The sequence below is a fragment of the Macaca fascicularis genome, chromosome 11 (assembly GCF_037993035.2).
Source record: "Macaca fascicularis isolate 582-1 chromosome 11, T2T-MFA8v1.1".
NCBI classification, from domain to species: domain Eukaryota; kingdom Metazoa; phylum Chordata; class Mammalia; order Primates; family Cercopithecidae; genus Macaca; species Macaca fascicularis.
Window position 1 is genome coordinate 55,298,806 of NC_088385.1, and position 21,067 is coordinate 55,319,872.

At 43.3% G+C, this 21,067-nt stretch overlaps 2 protein-coding genes and 1 pseudogene across 2 annotated transcripts; all 3 read left to right on the plus strand.

Moving 5' to 3' along the window:
- The first annotated feature begins 1,701 nt into the window (after positions 1-1,701).
- Positions 1,702-15,683, plus strand: C11H12orf54 (chromosome 11 C12orf54 homolog). Its single transcript, XM_074007694.1, has 8 exons — positions 1,702-1,766; positions 4,605-4,635; positions 5,119-5,157; positions 7,326-7,358; positions 9,256-9,440; positions 10,941-10,957; positions 11,709-11,757; positions 13,765-15,683. The coding sequence occupies exons 1-8, from the start codon at positions 1,702-1,704 to the stop codon at positions 13,904-13,906; spliced, it is 561 nt and encodes a 186-aa protein (XP_073863795.1). The 3' UTR covers positions 13,907-15,683.
- On the plus strand, positions 6,137-6,917 carry LOC102144895 (small ribosomal subunit protein eS10-like; annotated as a pseudogene).
- Positions 15,684-19,387: 3,704 nt separating the features above from the next.
- Positions 19,388-20,852, plus strand: LOC102116883 (olfactory receptor 8S1). Its single transcript, XM_005572740.4, has one exon. The coding sequence runs from the start codon at positions 19,605-19,607 to the stop codon at positions 20,538-20,540; it is 936 nt and encodes a 311-aa protein (XP_005572797.3). The 5' UTR covers positions 19,388-19,604; the 3' UTR covers positions 20,541-20,852.
- The last annotated feature ends 215 nt before the right edge of the window (positions 20,853-21,067 follow it).

The following is a 21,067-nucleotide window of genomic DNA, read 5'->3' on the forward strand; positions in this document are numbered from 1 at the left end:
GGGGGGCCGAGCCAACGTTGACACCTCCATCTGTTGTACGTACCCTGATATTTTGTCACAGGTTGCATGATTTGTGAGTCCTCTTTAGATTTCAGCCCTCTCCTTCTCCACTCTGCATTTCTGCATGAGGAGTTTTCCCACCATCACCTGAGCAGGCTGTGGGACCTGAAAGGTACTATCTCAGGTCCTGTCTGCCTAAACACGCTATACCACAATTCCCACTTCACCACGACCTCCCCATGTAGGCACAGTGCTCTCTCTGAGGCTGCTCCTCCAGGGGTCTAGTTTCAAGGGAGAAGCTGGCCCTTGGTTCTTTCTGTTCTTAAATTTCTAGATATATTGGGGTATTTTATATGCACCATCACCAAAAAGAAGCAGGTCCCAGAGTTGCACATCTATACCTAACGCCTCTTCCCTAATATTCACTTCCTGCCTCCGTATTAACACCCTATACTTTCTTCAGAAAACCTGTTTTCATCCCCTCTAAGGTTTTAAATCCATGATCATCCACAAATCTTTGGTGATCTTCTAAGTCAAAGACTTTGAGAATTCACAACAAAACCATTTCTCTCTAAAGGACCTACCTCTTGAAATTGAAAGCCAGATTTCTCAGACCTGATTTTGAAATTCAAACTAAAAACTGGGTTCTTCTGGCCCCATTGCTTTCATCTCTCAGAATCAATGGATTTCCAATGCAATGGCTAGAAGGCAATGAAGAAGCAAAAATTTGCAGAAACTAAAATTAAAATCCCACAACATTATCCCATCATTTTACCATTATCATTTGGATTGAATGGAGCCTAGTGTGCAGCTGGGAGGGAGAGCAAGTTGTCTGTCTGTGAGGTCACAGCTGAAGTCACAAAGTGTTGAAAAGGGCAAGGTTGATATGGGAACAGGAGGCTGTTGTGAGATGGGGCTCAAAGAGGAAAAAGTCTAGGGGGGAAGGAGTGGGGCAAAGTGTAATTTGGGGAACCAAGCAGGGTAAGTTTCTAGGCTTAATTGATCTGGTTCTTGACTGGGGCTTGGAGGTCAAGAAGGGTGGGAGTGGGAAAAGTGGAAGGGAAACGTCTCAAAGGAGGATTTGTCTCCTGTCTGGGTCACTGCCTATGAGCCCTTCTTCTCTACAAAGCACTTGAAGGCTGGAGCTGATGGCCCTCCATCCTGAAACTCTACCCTTAGTTAACCATGAAAATTCTGACTGAGGTGGGAGGGGGTGGGGTATTTACCAATCTTGCATTCACTCTACTCTATTTCCTGTCCTTGCCTGAACTCAAAGACCCTTTGGCCAATGCCCCATCCCCAATCTCAGCTAAGTGTTATTTTTCACTTAGATTCTCTCTTTTTTTTCATCTACTTCCTCACTGCAATTTCTGTTGTTACTGACAAAGACTGTAGGAAGATTTTACCCGGGCCAAATACTTCCTTCCTCTTACCCTCCTCTTACCCTCATCTTTCTTTACACATATGTACACACATACATGCACACATATGCAAGCACACACATGCACATGCACACTCACCCATCCAAAACACAAATGCTTCATTAACTGCTGAGATATCTGTCCTGGTAGTTCTCCAGTGAATAAACACTTTTCTTCTCACCATGTGCCTGCCTCCTCCCCATATTCATTTATGCCTCTCCAGGGCCTGGAGCTATCTCCATCTTCAGCTCCAGAGTCCTTGGTTTCTGTCTGAGAACAAATGGCACAGCATCCCTGCCAGGATCAAGAACCAAAGGCAGAAATGACCTCCAAGCAGCAGAGAAGGTAATGGGGCTAATGACGACCCTCAAACGTCCTTAGATTACTATACTCCATGGGAGAAGAACCAGGGTCTCCTGTCTCCTCCTATCGCTCTTCATTTGGCTTCACTTGCTTCCTGGCTGGATAAGATGGGGACTTTAATGTGTCCTCCCTCTTCTCCATCTCCTTGACGAAAGAGACAATAGCAAATCTTTGTCATTCTAATTTAGAAATCAGGCATCAACTGCAATTCCTCTAGGAGTTGGTGGGGTACACAAACTAGGGACATTTATTTATTCCAGGATTGACTTTGCCTAAGTCCTTTGAATCCTCTATAGTGTGAATCAAGGCCAACCACCCAAAATCAAGCTGCCCTTGGTCTAGGGTTCAAAAGAGGGCTAGAATCTGCTGCTTGAGGCTAAATATGAGACCCAGGTGATGGTATTCATGAAGTCAGAAAAGAAGGAGGGTTTACTGTGAACTTATGGATCAGGAAAGCTTCATAAAGGAATCAGAATTTGGCTTGAGCCTTTGAACTTGCAGCAGATGTTTTGAGATAAGAGTTTGTAGAAATTTGGGAATGGGCGTGGTGCTTCATGCCTGTAATCCCAGCTCTTTGGGAGGCCAAGGCGGGCAAATCACCTGAGGTTGGGCGTTCGAGACCAGCCTGACCAACATGGAGAAACCCCATCTCTACTAAAAATACAAACAATTAGCTGGGCGTGCTGGTGCATGCGTGTAATCCCATCTATTTGGGAGACTGAGGCAGGAGAATCGCTTGAACTCTGCAGGCGGAGGTTGCGGTAAACCGGGATTGCGCCACTGCACTCCAGCCTGGGCAACAATAGCGAAACAAAAAGAGTTTGTAGAAATTTGGGAAGAGAAAGTGAAAAATGACTTATAAATTTCTAAGCTGCCTATCTTATGAAAGTGCTCGGAATGGTTAACTGGACCTCAAGCCTGAGAGCCAGCAAGGAATTGAGAAGCCTGAGTCTGGAGGAAGTTGGGAATCTGCTCTATCTAAGAGTATGAATTCTCTTCCAGACAGCTGCAGGACCTTGAGGAAAAAATAATGAGTAGATACTGGAGTCTCCTAGACTTCCATATGAGAAAACACATAAACCACACCAGAGCCCTGGCCTTTCTGCTGATGAACATATGCTTTTTGATGGTGAAAGTGGACAGGACACTGTAAAAATAACACACAACAATAATGTTTGAAAACACTTAACAGTTACAAGTGCTTTCATATAATCATCCCCCAAATCCTTGAGAGAAAGATTACTCCTCTTGTTTTATAGGTGAGGAAACAGGCTTAGGGTTGAGGTTCAATAGCATAGTAGGGTGACTATAATTAACAATAATTTATTATGTATTTCAAAAATAGTTAGCTGAGAAGAGTGGAAATGTTTCCAGCACAAAGAACTGATCAATGTTTGAGGTGATGGATATCCTAAATACTCTTGATTTGATCATTACATATTGTATGCATTATCAAACTATCACATGTGCCTCATAAATATGTACGATTAATATGTATCATTAAATAAATTAAAAGGATGTTTTCAGAATTAGGGGCATGGCTTGGATTTGCAATAAGTAGTAGCTCTGCCGTGTTCTATGGAGAAATAACACTCCAGCTGGCAGAACTGTGTGCCTGAGCCATCTGATATGATGTCAATGCTATCAAAGTTCATCAACAGTCTCCTTTTAACTGGAAATCTGTAGGCTCAGTGTCTTTTTATTTTTACTTTATTTTATTTATTTTTTTTAGCAACAAGGGCTTGCTCTGTTGCTGAGGCTAGAGTGCAGTAGTGCAATCATGGCTCACTGCAGCCTCGAACTCCTGGGCTCAAGCAATCCTCCTGTCTCAGCCTCCTGAGTAAGCTAGGACCACAAGTGCCTACCACCATGCCTGGCTGGGTTTTTTTGTTGTTGTTGCTGCTGCTCTTTTGTTTGTTTGTTGTTGGTTTTGTTTTGTTGTGTTGTGTTTTGTTTTGTTTGTAGAAACGAAGTCTCACTATGTTGCCCAAGCTGGTCTTGAGCTTCAGTGTCATCTAGAGCCCAGTTTTCACTCTTCTGGGTCCCCAGACTCCCTGTGATTACTGGCCTCCCTACTCCTGTTTGGAAAAACTTATTGCTTTTTTTAATGGCAGGAACTGTACTAGCAGGAACCGCACGGCCAGGAGATGAGGCTGTTTGCTCAGGATCGGCAAGCATGATAGAGCAGACTGGTTACCCGGGTTTCACTCACTTTCACCCTTCTTCTTTCTTCCAGTTACCTGTATATCTGTATACATCCTCTCCTAGGTGACTTTGGCACTGATTTAGGAATGAGGTGGTATTTAGGAATAAAAGCTTCAGTTGTGCTGCCAAGAATAAGCAAAATCTTTCCACTTCCTCAGCCTTCCATCCCCATTACCACCCCATCAGAAGTCACAAAGGAAAAGAACACTTTTTCGGGGGATAAAAAAGGAAGCAGTTTGCTAATTGAGTATACTTTCCAAAGAGGACCTGGGAAGTTTGACAGGTTAGGTGGGGTGAAGGGTGGAGAGTAGACATAAATTAGGCAGGCAGGAAAATGACAAGGTTTAATAACAGTGACCATCACCTTCACTTCCAATGTTCTATGCTTTAGAGTTCTCAAAGGGCTTCCAAGATATTTGGAAGATGAGGCAAGGTTCCCACCTGTCCCCACACCTCCCATAAGGGATATGAGAGGCAGGACCCTGGCTATCCTTCCTGGATTTTTAGTATAGAAACTTCAAGAATTCCTGCTAGGAGTGATAGAATAGAGTTAGGAGAAGCCTTTAGCCCACGTTCTCTGCTCCTCATCAGGTTTATATCATTCTTTCTTTGTAGCACATCCACAGAAGGGACAATGAGATCACAGGTGGGTAAGGTATGCAAATTCTCTGGATCCTCTGGGCCTTCTAATTCCTAGGGAGAGGGGAGGAGAAGAGGTTGTAGACAGGAGGAAAAAAAAAAAAAAAAGCTGCCTGAGAAGGAACGGGGTGCTCTTGACTGGCTGGTAGAGTGGGTCATTGTCTACCACACCAGTAATATCTCCAATGCCACTGCTTCACCAGTTGCCTCCAGGGGCAGGCAGGCTGTACAGGCATTGACAAGGTGGTAAACAAATGGGTCTGTTTGGACCTGTCACACACCAGCTAGATCCAGAGCGAAGCAGGATATATGGGATGAAATGATTCAGGAGGGCTGCAGGAGACTTTTGGCTGCCTGAGAAATGGGATGATTTTGGGTGTCTAGCTCAATTCCAAGAAATATCTTGTCTTCATAATGTTTCATAACGTGTCACTTCAGTTTCTGGGAGAGTTGGGATATTGTTTCCAACATTTGTTCCTTATTTCTACAGGAAAGACAGGTAACCATCACTGAAACCCTGTGGGACCAGGTGAGGACAGAGGAATCATTTTTGACAGCGTGGCAAGAGGTGGGAAGTGGGGGAAGGCTTCAGGAAGGAGCACATTTATTTCTCTTTCCTTGAGTGGCTTGTTGATTGACGGTGAAGGATCAACACGCTCCCTCCCACCTTGTTCTGTTGTTTGTGCAGTCTCATATTCTCAGAGCTTCTCGGGTCTGTGCACACCAGCGCCCCTTCCCGACACCCACTTATTTGAAGCTGTCACAGGTCCTGTTTGTTTTAAGGGTGTTTAATCCCCAATTCTCAGTGATTTTTACAGACTTGAAAGCACAGGTATGGCCTTTCACAAACATGAAAATGTTGATTTCAATTCACAAACGTAAAAATGCCAGGTTTCACTTTATAGTTGAAGGGTATATATGTGCAGAAGCCAGTAATGCCCATAAGATACCCACAGCAAATTGTAGTGAACTTTCATAGAATACAGACATTTACTTGGAGTTTCTAAGAGGCCTTCACATAAATACCAGCTACTTCAACATCCCAATCTTACCATATTAGTTGCTCGTAAAACCTTAGATAGAGATGAGAATTAAAAGATAATTGATCACTTTTGAACTTACAGTACAGGAAACTGAGCATTTAATCATTTCTGATTAAAAATGAGTAAAATTATCTAGAGCCTCTTGTGCCAGCCCCCACTGTACAATATTATATAAAATGAATAATGTGTCCAACATGTTTTATTTTCTGTGATATTCAATGACTCTTTATATAAGGAAATAATCTTAATTACAATGCTGTACAGTAGCATCACTATTTCATGTTCTTACAATTATTATATTAGCTAAAGAGTAAGTTGTTTATATAAGAGTCAAAAGACCATCCTGTTGAGAACAAGAAAATAATCAAGTACTTATAATATAACAAAGAGTGAACAAAGGGCAGAGAATTAACCATTGAGAGGCAACGAATTAATCATTGGCACGCTGTACCCCTTTGCCCATTCATCTTCCATATGTACCCTTATATACAAATTGAAGCTCCTGAATATCTACATACACTATATTTCCACCAAACAAGATAACAACTATCTAAAAGTTCTCACACTTTCTCCCAAGGGAGACAACCCACAGTTCCAACAGTCACTGGATCCATTCATGGCTGGGTAATACAGTAGGCAGATATTTGGTTTTATAAGAAACTGCCAGCCCCGGCCCTGGACCCTATAGCCACTGAGATGTTGATGCCGAAGAACTGGATTGCCATTTATGAACTCGTTTTTAAGGAGAGAGTCATGGTGGCCAAGAAGGATGTCCACATGCCTAAGCACCTGGAGCTGGCAGACAAGAATGTGCCCATCCTTCACATCATGAAGGCCATGCAGTCTCTCAAGTCCCGAGGCTACATGAAGCAACAGTTTGCCTAGAGACATTTCTACTGGTACCTTATCAATGAGGGTGTCCAGTATCTCCATGATTACCTTCATCACCCGGAGACCGTGCCTGTCACTCTACACCACAGCCATCCAGAGACTGGCAGGCCTCGGCCTAAAAGGTCTGGAGGGTTAGTGATCTGCAAGACTCACAAGAGGGGGAGCCAACAGAGATACCTACAGACAGAATGCTGTGCCCCCTGGTGCCGACAAGAAAGTGGAGGCTGGGGCTGGGTCAGCAACTGAATTCCAGTTTAGAGGCAGATTTGGTTGTGGATGTACATCTACCTCAGTAAAATTGGAGAGGATTATTTTGCCTTGAATAAACTCACAGCCAAAAAGAAAAGAAAAGAAAGTGCCACAACTTTTTCCAAAGTGATCATATGATTTTACACTCCCTCAAACGAGCAAATAAATACCGTTGATTTGAATACCTGTGCTAAGCTTCAGAATAAGAATGAATTAGACTGAAAATAAATATGATAGTAGGTTTCGTTATACATCCAAGGCACAGCCCAGTCTTCTTTAAATACTTTACTGTATTTTGCTCATTTACCACATAAAGAAATGGCGGCCCAGAGGTTTCTGTAGAGTGGAAGTCAGTGAGGATTTATTGCTAGAGCTACAAAGCCACAGTCTTGGCATTCACATTCTACAGCCTAGTGGCTAGGAGACTAGGTAACTTAATTTTATATGTGAAATCTCTCTGTAATAAAGTAATCAACTACAATATTATTTTTTCTATATTTTTGTCTTCTGTCAGGTGCTGACAGTTTTTAAGGATATACAAAAGGAGGTGAGATTAGATTTTGATTCTCTGAATTCCCCAGCCCTATCATGTGCCTTGATCCCATTTTTTTTCTTACCCTACTGAGATGTTGCCTCTGACCAAGGTTTCAGCTTCATTTATTTTTCTAGTGATTTCTCCCTTAAAGAGTACCACGGTCTTGTCCGTCCAGGCAGCTAAGGCAAGAAGATGCCTAACAGTTCCCTTGAGGAAATGTGATAACACAGACAGAAAATTGTATATGCTAGAACTTCTCTCAGCAAGAATATTCTATGTGGTTGTATGAAATGCTGATAAGTGACTGAGTTGGGGAGAATCCCCTAGTGATGTAGTAAACTGCCTTATTAGGTGACTATGTCTGTGTGGAAGTACAAATTAGACACAAGAGCTAACCTTCTTGGGTAAATAGAAATAAAACCTCTTCCTCTGCTCTCCTTGGCTCTTCTTCTATAGATTTCAGTCAGTCTCTCTCTCTCTCTCTCTCTCTCTCTCTCTCTGTTTCTCTCTCTTTCTCTCTCTCTTTTTGAGACATGGTCTCACTCTGTGCCCAGGCTGGAGTGCAGTGACGTGATCTCAGCTCACTGCAACCTCTGGCTCCCAGGTTCAAGCGAATCTCCTCCCTCAGCCTCCCAAGTAGCTGGGAGTACCACACCCAACTAATTTTTTTTTTTTTTTTTTTGTAGAGATAGGGTGTTGCCATGTTGCCCAGGTTGGTCTCGAATTCCTGGACTCAAGCCATCTGCCAGCCTTGGCCTCCCAAAATGCTGGTATTACAGGTGTGAGGCACTGTGCCCAGCCTAAGAAGGATTTTCTTTTTTTTTTCTTTTTTTTTTTTTTTGAGACAGTCTTGTTCTGCCACCCAGGCTACAGTGTAGTAGCATGATCTCGGCTCACCACAACCTACGCCTCCTAAGTCCCAGTGATTCTCCTGCCTCAGCCTTCTGGGTAACTGAGATTACAGCTGGCACCACACCCAGCTAACCTCTGCATTATTAGTAGAAACGGGGTTTCACCATGTTGGTCAGGCTGGTCTTGAACTCCTGACCTCAGGTGATCCACCCACCTTGGCCTCCCAAAGTGCTGGGATTACAAACATGAGCCACCCCGCCCGGCCAAGAAGGAATTTTTAAAAGATCCTTTACATGTAGTTAAAGCTTCTCTGCAGAGAACCACTGGAGACTCAATGAGGAGTGTAAAAGGGCCCAGAAAAGACATAGCAGAAGGCCAGAGGGCCACAAAGAATAAAAGATGTGAGACCTTGGTATGAATAGTTATGACTGTAAGTGATGAATTATGTGTCTCCCACCCCTAAAGAGGCACAGCTTGCCCCTATTTATTCATTCATTATTCAAAAGACATTTATTGAGCATATGCTATATGCAGGGCATTATATTAAGTGGTTTGGTGTGAGAGATACAAAAACAATACAAATTGTGCTTTTGGAAGTCTTGGGATTTTGGCTGGGCACAGTGGCCAAAGTGGCTGGATGGTAATCCCAGCACTTTGGGAGGCTGAGGTGGCCAGATCTCCTGAGGTCAGGAGTTCAACCAGCCTGACCAACATGGTGAAACCTCATCTCTACCAAAAATGCAAAAATTAGTCAGACTTGGTGGTGCACACCTGTGATCCCAGCTCCTAGGGAGGCTGAGGCAGGAGAATCGCTTGAACTTGGGAGGTGGAAGTTGCAGTGAGCCGAGATCACACCACTGCACTCCATCCCGAACAGCAGAGCGAGACTCTATCTCAAAAAAAATAAAGAAAGAAATCTTGGGAGTTCCACGTCCAGGAAGCCCATGTTTTCCCAAACAGACATCCCTGCATTTGACCAAGTCTATAGCTAGTACACTGCAGGTCCACAGGACACCAGCCCCATCATCTCTGACTCTGTATTCTCATTATTTTTCAGCTGCAGGAAGATGCTCAGATTCGAGATAAAAGAGCACCATTCCAAGGTTTGGATAAGGAAACAAGGGAGGGGATCTGGAATTCAAGTCTCATTGTATCCATTTCCCATACAAAAAAAAAAAAAAATGGAGATAAGAACGAGATATGGAGTTCATCCCAAAGTCTCACCCTAGGATCTTCCATTTAGCTTAAGGCTAGAGTCCAGGTTCTTTTCTTTCCCCACTTCAACCAAATTGGGAATTGGCTTTCCTTAAAGCATTCATAAGTACTGCGAGTCTCTCCTCTGTCCATCTCAATCGCCTCATGTCTGAGTCTGTTCAGGCTGCTAGAACAGAATACCATATTCGTTAGTTTATAATCAACAGAAATTTATTTCCCACAGTACTGGAGGCTGGGATGTCCAAGATCAAGGTGCCAGCGGATTTGGTGTCTGGTGAGGCCCTGCCTCCCAGTTCATAAACAGCCAACTTTTTCACTGTGTCTTCACATGGAGGAAGCAGTAAAGGAATTCTCTAGGTTCTCTTTCATACAGACACTAATCTCATTCATGAGGGCTCTGCCCTCATAAGTGAATTACCTCCCAAAGGCCCCACACCTTACTATCATTGCTTTGGGGATTAGGTTTCAATATATCAATTTGGAGGGGACATAGACATTCAGTCTACAGCACGTGGACAGGGATGGAAGAATCTTTTTCTCCCTTGGAATGGCTGTTGAGGGCCTGAGAACACTCTCATGCTTCAGCTAGATATGGTTCTTGTCTGTAAAGACAGCAAATACAGGCCGGGCGCGGTGGCTCACGCCTGTAATCCCAGCACTTTGGGAGGCCGAGGCGGGCGGATCACGAGGTCAGGAGATCGAGACCATCCTGGCTAACACGGTGAAACCCCGTCTCTACTAAAAATGCAAAAAAAAATTAGCCGGGTGAGGCGGCGGGCGCCTGTAGTCCCAGCTACTCGGGAGGCTGAGGCAGGAGAATGGCGTGAACCCGGGAGGCGGAGCTTGCAGTGAGCCGAGATCGCGCCATTGCACTCCAGCCTGGGCGACTAAGCAAGACTCTGTCTCAAAAAAAAAAAAAAAGACAGCAAATACAGAAAAAGGGAACAGCTTCCCAAGGCTGGCACAGGGATAGAATGGCAGGCAGGCTAGAGTGGAATGATTACTCAGGGTGGTCAAGTTACAGTTTTCAAATGCCCAGATGCTAATTCTAGCATTTCAAGAAAATACTCAAAATACCCAGGAGCCTAGAATTATAGCACAAAAGCCATATGTGGAACTCTTTTCTTCACTCATCCAAGAAAGAACTTACAAATTGGGGCTTTTCAAACTTTTGCATATATACAGATCACCTGGGTCCCTTGTTAAAAAACAGATTCTTATTCAGTAGGTCTAAGCTAGGCTTGAATTCCGAGATCCGCGATTCTCTGCCTCTAAGAGACTCCCGTATGGTGCCAAAGCTCCTGGCTCTTGAATCCCATTGATTATCAAGGATATATATGACTGAGCCCAAAGAGAGAGCCTCCAAAGTCAGAATTAAATAAGATTGAATTCAAGGATTTTTATATCCCATGGAAGGGGTGAGGAGCCTTCAGCCGTGGATACAAGAGGCAGGGAGAGGAGGAAATCTGGAGATTCTGACTACTCTTGGGGTCTCTCTGGTATTGGAACCACTCTATGCTTTTTCAGCCCCGTGGCAAAATGGAGTTCGTTAAGAGTACAAATCTTCTTGGGGATCTTTAAATACAGACCGTCCCAGAGAAGACCCCTCTGATCTTTCTCCAAACCTGGTCCATCACCTCCACTCCAGAACAAGAAACTATGGCCTCCACTGTGAGATCCAGAGGCTCGTGAGATAATTTCCTTGGATGCTGATCCCTAAGGTTCAAAAGGTCAAAAGGGCCAAGCTTACCTCTGCTTGGAGAATGCTCTCCTTCATCCTCGGAAGCCTGATTTCCAAATAGATCCCTGCAGGGCCCTGGGAACACCCACCTGATTACCTGGGCTGTAAAAATGTGGATTTAGGATCTAACTGTTGCTGCTGCTTTTCTGCTTCCTGAAAGATGGAGCAAGGCAGGGTGAAATCCAGGGTGAGATGAGGAGAATTCAAGTCTCATTGTATCCCTTTCCCACACAAAAAAACGGAGATAAGAAGTGAACTACCAGGGACTTGTTCCAGCGGCAGCGCCCTGGGATGGAAACATTTGGCTAACTCAGCTCCCAGCCCTGGATTACAGAGCTTCAGCGGCCATGATCCACTCTGCTTCACAGGGGGCCAGATTTCTGGTGCCACATTCTGCAACTGCCTCTCTGACGGGCTTGTTAGGTCGTCAGTGTCCCTTCAAGTCTGGCCCCTCCCACTTTGGCTATACTTCAAACCAGGGATGCGAGCTGAGCAGCTGGGGAGACATGTCCAGGCCCCTGTAACAGAATGACTCTTCTCTGTGTCCATTTCAGGGATGAGCAACTGCTCCGTGACACCTATGACATCAGCACCCAGGACTGGGTAAGTGTCCCTATTCTGACAAGGTTCAAGGGAGATGGCACCCACCTGGATATGGGTGTGCTGGCCACGAATATAGCTAGCTCTGAGCCTTGAGCCTTTGGAAGCCTGTGCTTCCAAAGGGGCAAGAAGTGCCTCCCCACCCGACTTACAAATGGTGAACTACAGAGCCTGGGATTCCTCCTCCATCCTCAGCCCCATCAGAAATCCCTGAAATCTCATGATCAGCCCTGAACCCTCAGGATCAACCCTGAACCTCACCATAAGAAAGTATCTTATTGTAAGAAAGTATCTTAATTCAACTGAGGGAATAAGGGAACATAGAAAGAATGACAGCTAGGAAAGGAAGACCACAAAGAAGGAATAAAGAATCAAGGACATAGGCTGGGCGTGGGGTGGTTCATGCCTGTAATCCCAGTACTTCTGGAGGCCAAGGCGGTTGGATTGCTTGAGCCCAGGAGTTCGACACAGTGAGACCTGTCTCCACAAAATATACAAAATTAGCCAGGTATGGTGGTGCACACCTGTAGTCCCAGCTACTCTGGAGGCTGAGGTGAGAAGATAACCTGAGCCTGGGGAGGTGAAGACTGCAGTAAGCCATGATCATGCCACTTCCCTCCAGCCTGGGCTAGAGACAGAGCAAGACCCTGTCTCATTTAAAATAAAAAAAAAAAAAAAGGATCCAGGACTTAGAAGAAAGTTATAAGAAAATTAGCAAAAGTTAATTTTCAAAAGAAAATTAACAAAAGTTAAAATGCCCTAATATTGAGAGATGTCGCTTTCTCTTCCATAACAAGATGAGGAGAAAAAAGATCAGGCTACTGCAACATAAACTTAAATTAGACATTGGAAGGAAAGACTTTCCAATAGTGCGACTGAGAAATAGGACTAGATAGTCAAGAAAGACAGCAGCACCGAGTTGATGGGTGCAGCACACCAACATGGCACAAGTATACATATGTAACAAACCTGCACGTTATGCACATGTACCCTAGAACTTAAAGTATAATAATAATAATAATAAAATAAATAAAATAAAATAACCTTTAAAAGCTGAAAAAAAAAGAAAGAAAGAAAGAAAGACAGCAGCACCATGTACTTCAGAGGGCTTTAAAGATAAATGTTTAAAAAAAAAATTAGGCCGGGTGCGGTGGCTCTTGCCTGTAATTCCAGTACTTTGGGAGGCCGAGGCAGGTGGATCACCTGAGGTCAGGAATTCAAACCAGCCTGACCAACATGGAGAAACTCCGTCTCTACTAAAAATACAAAATTAGCCAGGCATGGTGGTGCATGCCTGTAATCCCAGCTACTCGGGAGCCTGAGGCAGGAGAATCGCTTGAACCCAGGAAGTAGAGATTGCAGTGAGCCAAGATTGTGCCATTGCACTCCAGCCTAGGCAACAAGAGTGAAACTCTGTCTCAAAAAAAAAAACTAATTTTGACATGTTATGGTTTTTCCCAAACCAGGAAATGGAAAAGATGAACTCCCTAGATCCCTGTTTTAACAGAATTTGTCCCTATCTCAGAAAATTGACTCTCATAAAATAAAGCCATTTGTTTTAAAGAGATGGATTGTTATGCTTTAATTTTCTCAGTGCTGAAACCATGGAAGGAATAAATGAAAAGTGATTTCATATTAACAAAATTCTCAATGTAACTATTGTAAACCTTTGCATATGAGGAGCACTTTTGATTGGTCAAAATCTTTCAGATATATGATATTATTTAATTTTAATTTTATTATTCCTCTGAGTCAAGCAGTAGGAATATTCCTGATGAAAACATAGGCTGTAATAGGTTATGATGCTTCATCTCCTAAAGCCCACCCAACAAGAGCTTTTTCCTATGAGCCATGCATCCATCAGGAAATTGCAACTCCCAGAACCTGAGATGCCCATTCTTGGTGGAGTGTAATAATGGAATCCCTAAGGGTAATGGAGGCCAGGAAGGGGACTGAAAGGGTAAGATCTCTTTCCCTCATACGTCTACAACTTTCTCTTATTTGGCACAGAAGCGTAAGGCCTCCAGATTCCTCCATGACCCCAAAGTTGAGAAGATTGCAGTTCAACTCTGGAGAGAAGCCATCAGGAGGCTGTGTCCACAACCTGAAGACACAGCTCTTCAGTCAATCACCTTACTACCCTGGACCCTAACTCTATAACCAAGGAAGAAGGACATCTCTGCTTCAGCCAGGTGTTTTACCCGGGCAGTCTTTCCCCTGAGCTCCACCCTGCCCATCTGTGGTAGTCAGGAACCCAGGCCTCATACGTCCTCATCCCAACATGGCAGGGCAGCACCCCAGGAAGCAGGTGCAGTCGTACAAGGGGCAATAGGGTGAGAGGGTGGACAAGTGAAGGCAGGGCTAGGCCAGGTTCTTTTGGGCTCTGCGATCAAGACAAAGGGCCAAACAGAGTGCATCAGGTGTGGATAGTGTTCAGGAATCAAGGACAGAAAATTGTGGGATGAAGAGATGGAAAGGTGTAAAGTTTTAAAACACATTAACAAATGTGAGGCCTATAATTCCCTCTGGAAAGTGCTCTAGAAACTTACACTACTTTGGGGGCTTAATTCAGTGTCAAGAGTCAAACACAGTCTGTCCTTTATAGACTCCATTGTCCGGGTTTTCTTTCCTAAAGTATTTGAATATGCTTCCCCAAAGGCACTGTTTAAGTGACAGGCCATTTCCTCAGCCCTTTTCACTCTCCTGCTCCATAGGCTCATCTGACACCTCAGCCACCTCACCCTGTGGCAGAGACTATACTAGCCACACCCTCTATGTGGCCTTCTCTAGGGCTCATTAGGAATTCCTTTAAAGAAAGAATCTGAGTGATAGGTGATGGAGAAGATTGGTTTCATCTGCCTGTGTCTAAGTACAGTGACTCTACGTACTTTCTTGAATAGCCCCCTTTCAAATATTTTATCCTGTTTGCCCCACAAATCATCAAAATACATAAAGTGTTTCAATATTTTAGCATTAAGATTATATGTTGCTGAATGTAATACATACGCTCACAAAACCTCTGTCAAAACCCAGTTTGGGTTCAGATTGTAAAGCAGGAAGCTTCCTTCCTCTAGCACAACATGGATAGCAAGTGTAGGACAGCAATAATCCTGAAGTGGAAACTACACAGAGAGAATATGGTCGACAACTAGTGGATCTCCTCCTTAGTTCCTGTTGGATGTCTTGGGATGGGGTCGTGAGAGTAGAAGGATCACCACGAGGACAGCTTTTACCCTCAGGGTCACCTGCCTAGTAAATTGTCCAGCAGGGAGGAGAATAAATTTCTTTTATTCCCATCCATATGACTATGACATCTACAGCACAGCTTCAGTTGCCTGAAAAGGGGAAGATATTAGCAGATATCATCACTGAACCCAAAAGAGAGGGTGGTGCCCATGAGTGGAGATGCCAGGGCCTATGGCTGAAACTGGGAACTTGGAAATCAAGTGAGACCCAAGCACATTCCAACTGCCAAAGCAAGGAAACCAGCAAACAAGCAGCTGATGAAATAAATGTGACATCAAAGACTTGCCCTCCTGGTTCTTCCTGGGCTGTGGAATGGGTAGTGATAGAATTTCCAAGTATGATAGTGCATTTGGTTCAAAGAACCGCACTGTAGCATGGGAGAACCTGCACTGTTATGTCATCAACTCAATCTGACTTTGTCTAAGTTTTTCTTCTTTGCGGGCCTCAGTTTCCTCTCCCATAAAGTAAGTAGCTGTTACTAGAAAATGCTGAAGGTGCTTTTCATTTCCAATATCCTGTGATCTGGATGGTCTCACAGTCTACCATTTAAACATAGTTATTCCCAGCCTGTGAAAAGACCACCTAGTCCAAAAGTATTTCCTACAAGACAAGACTATTTAGGATATTTGTCAAAAATGGTAATCTTTGCATATATAAAATAAAACATATTATGTAACTGGTAAAGTAGAATTTTTATTTCTTTCCTTTTAAACAGAATCTGAACAAATGAATGTCATATATTAAATATTATACCATGTAAGATTTAACCAGAGTGAGAATTTGTCACACCACCAACAAAATAATAATCAGAACACATTATGGCAATAAGGTAACTTTATAAAAATCTTCACCTCATAGATGTTGACTCAGCATTTGTTAACATAAAAATTTTATTTTTTTAATTAACAGTTTAAAAATTAAATTACCTGATAAGGAGACACTGTAATTATTGGATTGTACTGAAAACAAAACCAGACAAGGGTGCCTTCTATTTTCATGCTCGTTCAACAATATTAAAAATGTTGTCAGTGCTTTCCATTTCTTTATTTTATTTTATTTTATTTTATTTTATTTTATTTTATTTGTTTTTGAGACAGAGTTTCGCTCTTGTTGCCCAGGCTGGAGTGCAATGGTGCAATCTCAGCTCACTGCAACATCCACCTCCCGGGTTCAAGTGATTATCCTGCCTCAGCCTCCCAAGTAGCTGGGATTACAGGCACCTGCCACCACACTCAACTAATTTTTGTATTTTTAGTAGAGACAGGGTTTCACCGTGTTGGCCAGGCTGGTCTCGAACTCCTGACCTCAGGTGATCCACCAGTCTTGGCCTCCCAAAGTGCTGGGATTACAGGCATGAGCCACTGCACTCTGCCCAGTGTTTTCCATTTCTAAAAACACTTAAATATAAAACCTCAGCAAGACATTTTATACAAATAGGTAGCAAAATTCATCCAGAAGCATAAGACAAAATGTCCAAAAACAGGCCGGGCGCATGCATGTAATCCCAGCACGTTGGGAGGCTGAGGCAGATGGATCACCTGAGGTCGGGAGTTCGAGACCAGCCTGACCAACATGGAGAAACCCCATCTCTACTAAAACTATAAAATTAGCCAGGTGTGGTGGCACATGCCTGTAATCTCAGCTACTCAGGAAGCCTGAGGCAGGAGAATCGCTTGAACCCGGGAGGCAGAGGTTGTGGTGAACCGAGATCGCGCCATTGTACTCCAGCTGGGCAACAAGAGTGAAACTCTGTCTCAAAAAAAAAAAAAAAGTCCAAAAACAAATCAACGTATTAATGGAGTTACCTTCAAATTTTTACCTCTCAAAGTTACAGCCACTGAAATTATATTGTATCATATTAAAAGGCAGAAATAATTAGTGGAATAGAAATGCAATTCGTGATCCAGAAAAGTTTCAGTCTGTGATAGCCAAAAATTCCTAATCAAGAAGGATAAGAAGCATTCATTAATAAATGATATTGAGGCCGGGTGCAGTGGATCCCAGCACTTTGGGAGGCCAAGGCAGGTGGATCACCTGAGGTCAGGAGTTCGAGACCAGCCTGGCCAACATACTGAAACCCTGTCTCTACTAAAAATACAAAACTTAGTCAGGCATGGTGGCGGATGCCTGTAATCCCCGCTACTCAGGAAGCTGAGGCAGGAGAATTGCTTGAACCCAGGAGGTGGAGGTTGCAATGAGCCAAGCTGGTGCCATTGCACTCTATACTGCATATAAATGAGACATTGGTTTTAGAAACAGGAAAACTAAAGGATATTTTAGAACCTTTGAAAAAAGGACCTGCCCTATGGCTATTTAACTTATTAGTGTAGAATCCACTAAAGCATTTTATCATCAATAGGATTTTATAAACTCAACCATGATACCAGATTTAAAAGGTAACCTTCTCCAGTTCATTGCTATTTTTAGCAGATGCATCTAAAACTGGACAGGATGTACAGGTAATCTGTATTTGGGGTATGGGAAGGATTTTGAAGCTGACTTTCTAGGTAAAGATTTAATTAGTAAAGATTCAGCTGTCCCCCTTGGCTAGGCTTTGAACTCATCAGGAGTAGTCAGGACCAGGAAACTGATGGGGATATCATAATGAGTCTTATGGGTGACCCAAGGTCAGACTTAGGATGTAAGGCCAAAACTGGGAGTTATGAGTAAACATTCAGTGTTCAAGGAAATAGAGCATTGTAATCCAGACCTGAAGACTCATGAAATACATACTTGAGGGTCATGAGGGAGAACACATTCTGGCGATAAGGGAGAAATCTGGAATATGAAGACTGAGAACAATGTCTCAGGATGAAAGTCAGAAAGCTACTCTAAATATCTGTACAAGAGAAACATAGAGGAATGAATGTTCTACTCTGGTTTTAAACAGTCTTTGGAGTATGATCAGAGAACAGTGGGACAGGACTTCCCCCTGTAAGATAGGGATTACCAGCAGCAGGCATTTCCAGCAGAAACTAGATGCTCAGAGTCCAACTTTGCAGTCCTATAAGATGAATTCCCAATTTTTTTCCTATTTTCTGAGAAAGTGGTCCAGAATCCGCAGTACTACACGGAATCCCGGCTGTTGCTACAGCCTATATACCCACTCATGTATTCCCGTCTCATGAAATCCTTTCAAGTCTTCCTCTCACTTACTTTTCCAGAGATTCCAGGCATTCCTGGGATACACATCTTCCCCAGTAATTATATCAAAGATTCCCCTAGTTGTCTACATGAGTCCCAAACAACTTCTCTCCCACTTGTCATGTCTGGAGGCTGGTAGCAATACCTATTAGGAGGAATTACATACCCTCCTTTCTGAATGACAGCATCCACAGTAACTGCAAAGTGGCTTACCTCCCCCCACCCAAAAAAAAAAAAAAAAAAACAGCCTCCACTCCAAAATAATTCCTCACCTCCTGTTTTTCTTCTAATTGAGTTAGTGAGCAGGAGTGGGCTTCTACCAGTAATGATTGCAATGTGATTTTCTTAATAAAGTCACAAAGTAAGAATAACAACAGCAGCATTAGCAGAAACAACTTTGATTTTTTATAGTGTTTTACCCTATAGGAGAATTTATCTGAGTTTCGTCTAGACTCACAACCTTAATAAATAATTTTAATAGTTACAAATGTCAATGAACAGTTAGGAGTAGGTAGTTTGAAGTGCTTTATATATAATCTCATGTTTAATCCTCAAAACATTACATAGCACTATTATATGTATTTTATATACTAAGAAATTGAGGTACAGAGCTTTGTATATCTTGTACAAGTCATATAGCTAATTAATAGTACAGCTGGAATGTGAACGTAGTGTGACACAGGAGTCCACTTAGCCACTGATCTGTGTGGCTCAATTATACTCTAAGCATTAGCTTTTCAGAACTACCCATGTTTTACTGAACATGACTTGATTTTTTCTCAGTCCTGAGTGTTTGAACACATTCTTCATGCCAATTAATTGTCTCTTTGATATTTATTTTCCTTGGTCAATTATATGCTTTCTTTCTTTCTTTTTTTTTTTTTTTTTTTTGAGACTGAGTTTTGCTCTTGTTGCCAAGGTTGGAGTGCAATGGCACGATCTTGGCTCACCACAACCTCCACCTCCCGGGTTCAAGTGATTCTCCTGCCTCAGCCTCCCAAGTAGCTGGGATTACAGGCATGCACCACCACACCAGGCTAATTTTGTATTTTTAGTAGAGATGGGGTTTTTCCATGTTGGTCAGGCTGGTCTTGAACCCCCGACCTCAGGTGATCCACCTGCCTCAGTCTCCCAAAGTGCTGGGATTACAGGCATGAGCCACCACACCTGGTCAATCATATGCTTTCTTTAAAAATTTGTTCAAATTTCCTCAATGCATTATTACTGACCCGTATGTAAATCAAAATTTGAGCTCTCTTCATATTAATTACACTGTTACAATTTCTTGTTTTCACATTCCTGTTCTTCAGTGGATCATTTAAAGAGCAAAGACTACACCTCAATCATTTTTATGTTCCACGTGACTGATATGAAAAGAGAATCAGTACCATGAGAAAACTGTCTGGAGTAGTCTTTACTTGGCTGCTATGATTTTCCATATTATTTCTAGGCCTTTGTAAATGGCCTTGGGGAACCACAGCACCATCACCAAGTTCCTCCTCCTTGGGCTGTCTGCCAACCCCCACATCCAGGCTCTGCTCTTTGTGCTGTTCCTGGGGATTTACCTCCTGACCATAACGGGGAACCTGATGCTGCTGCTGGTGATCAGGGCTGATTCTCGTCTCCACACGCCCATGTATTTCTTGCTGAGTCACCTCTCTTTTGTTGATCTCTGCTTCTCTTCAGTCATTGTGCCCAAGATGCTGGAGAACCTCCTGTCACAAAGGAAAACCATTTCAGTAGAGGGCTGCCTGGCTCAGGTCTTCTTTGTGTTTGTCACTGCAGGGACTGAAGCCTGCCTTCTCTCAGGAATGGCCTATGACCACTATGCTGCCATCTGCCGCCCACTGCTTTATGGACAGATCATGGGTAAACAACTGTATAAGCACCTTGTGTGGGGCTCATGGGGACTGGGCTTTCTGGACGCACTCATCAATGTCCTCCCAGCTGTAAACATGGTCTTTTGTGAAGCCAAAATCATTCACCACTACAGCTGTGAGATGCCATCTCTCCTCCCCCTGTCCTGCTCTGATATCTCCAGAAACCTCATCGCCTTGCTCTGCTCCACTCTCCTGCATGGGCTGGGAACCTTCCTTTTGGTCTTCTTATCCTACACCCGTATAATCTCTACCATCCTAAGCATCAGCTCTACCTCGGGCAGAAGCGAGGCCTTCACCTGCTCTGCCCACCTCACTGCATTGATACTTTACTATGGCTCAGCTTTGCTCCGCCATCTCATGCCAAACTCAGGTTCCCCCATAGAGTTGATCTTCTCTGTGCAGTATACTATACTCACTCCCATGCTGAATCCCCTCATCTATAGCCTGAAAAATAAGGAAGTGAAGGTAGCTCTGAAAAGAACTTTGGAAAAGTATTTGCAATACACCAGACGTTGAATTAAAAAGCAAACATTGTTGGCTTAGCACTGTGGCTCATGCCTGCAGCAGGAGGATTGCTGGAGCTCAGGAGTTTGAGATTAGCTTGGCCAACATGGCGAAACCCTGTCTCCAAAAAAAAAAAAAAAAAAAAAAAAATTAGCCGGGCATGGTGGTGTGTACCTATAATTCTAGTTACTTGGAAGGCTGAGGCAGGAGGATCGCTTGAGCATGGGAGGTCGAGGCTGCAGTGAGCTGAGATTGCACCACTGCACTCCAGCCTGGGCAACAAAGCAAGACCCTGTCTAAAAAAAAAAAAGAAAAGAAAAAAGACTGTGGAAAATTTGGATCAAGCTGCATACAACATGACACTGGGTAAGTTTACAGTAGTAAGTATTCCTGGCTACCCTCATTGTCTGATACTGCAAGCTATAAATTAGAAGTGCATGAGAGAATGGTACAAAGTTATTACCAGGAGGACAGTTAACTTTAATCCCTCCTAGTGACAAAGCAAATTATTAAGTTATTACCTCAATAAAGTTTTATTA

Excerpts from the sequence above, each read along its gene's own strand:
- LOC102116883 (XM_005572740.4), top strand. The coding sequence starts at position 19,605 with ATGGCCTTGGGGAACCACAGCACCATCACCAAGTTCCTCCTCCTTGGG.
- C11H12orf54 (XM_074007694.1), top strand. The coding sequence starts at position 1,702 with ATGGCACAGCATCCCTGCCAGGATCAAGAACCAAAGGCAGAAATGACC. Across the intron at positions 1,767-4,604 it reads ACCTCCAAGCAGCAGAGAAG|CACATCCACAGAAGGGACAA; the intron begins GTAATGGGGCTA and ends CTTTCTTTGTAG. Across the intron at positions 5,158-7,325 it reads CTGAAACCCTGTGGGACCAG|GTGCTGACAGTTTTTAAGGA; the intron begins GTGAGGACAGAG and ends GTCTTCTGTCAG.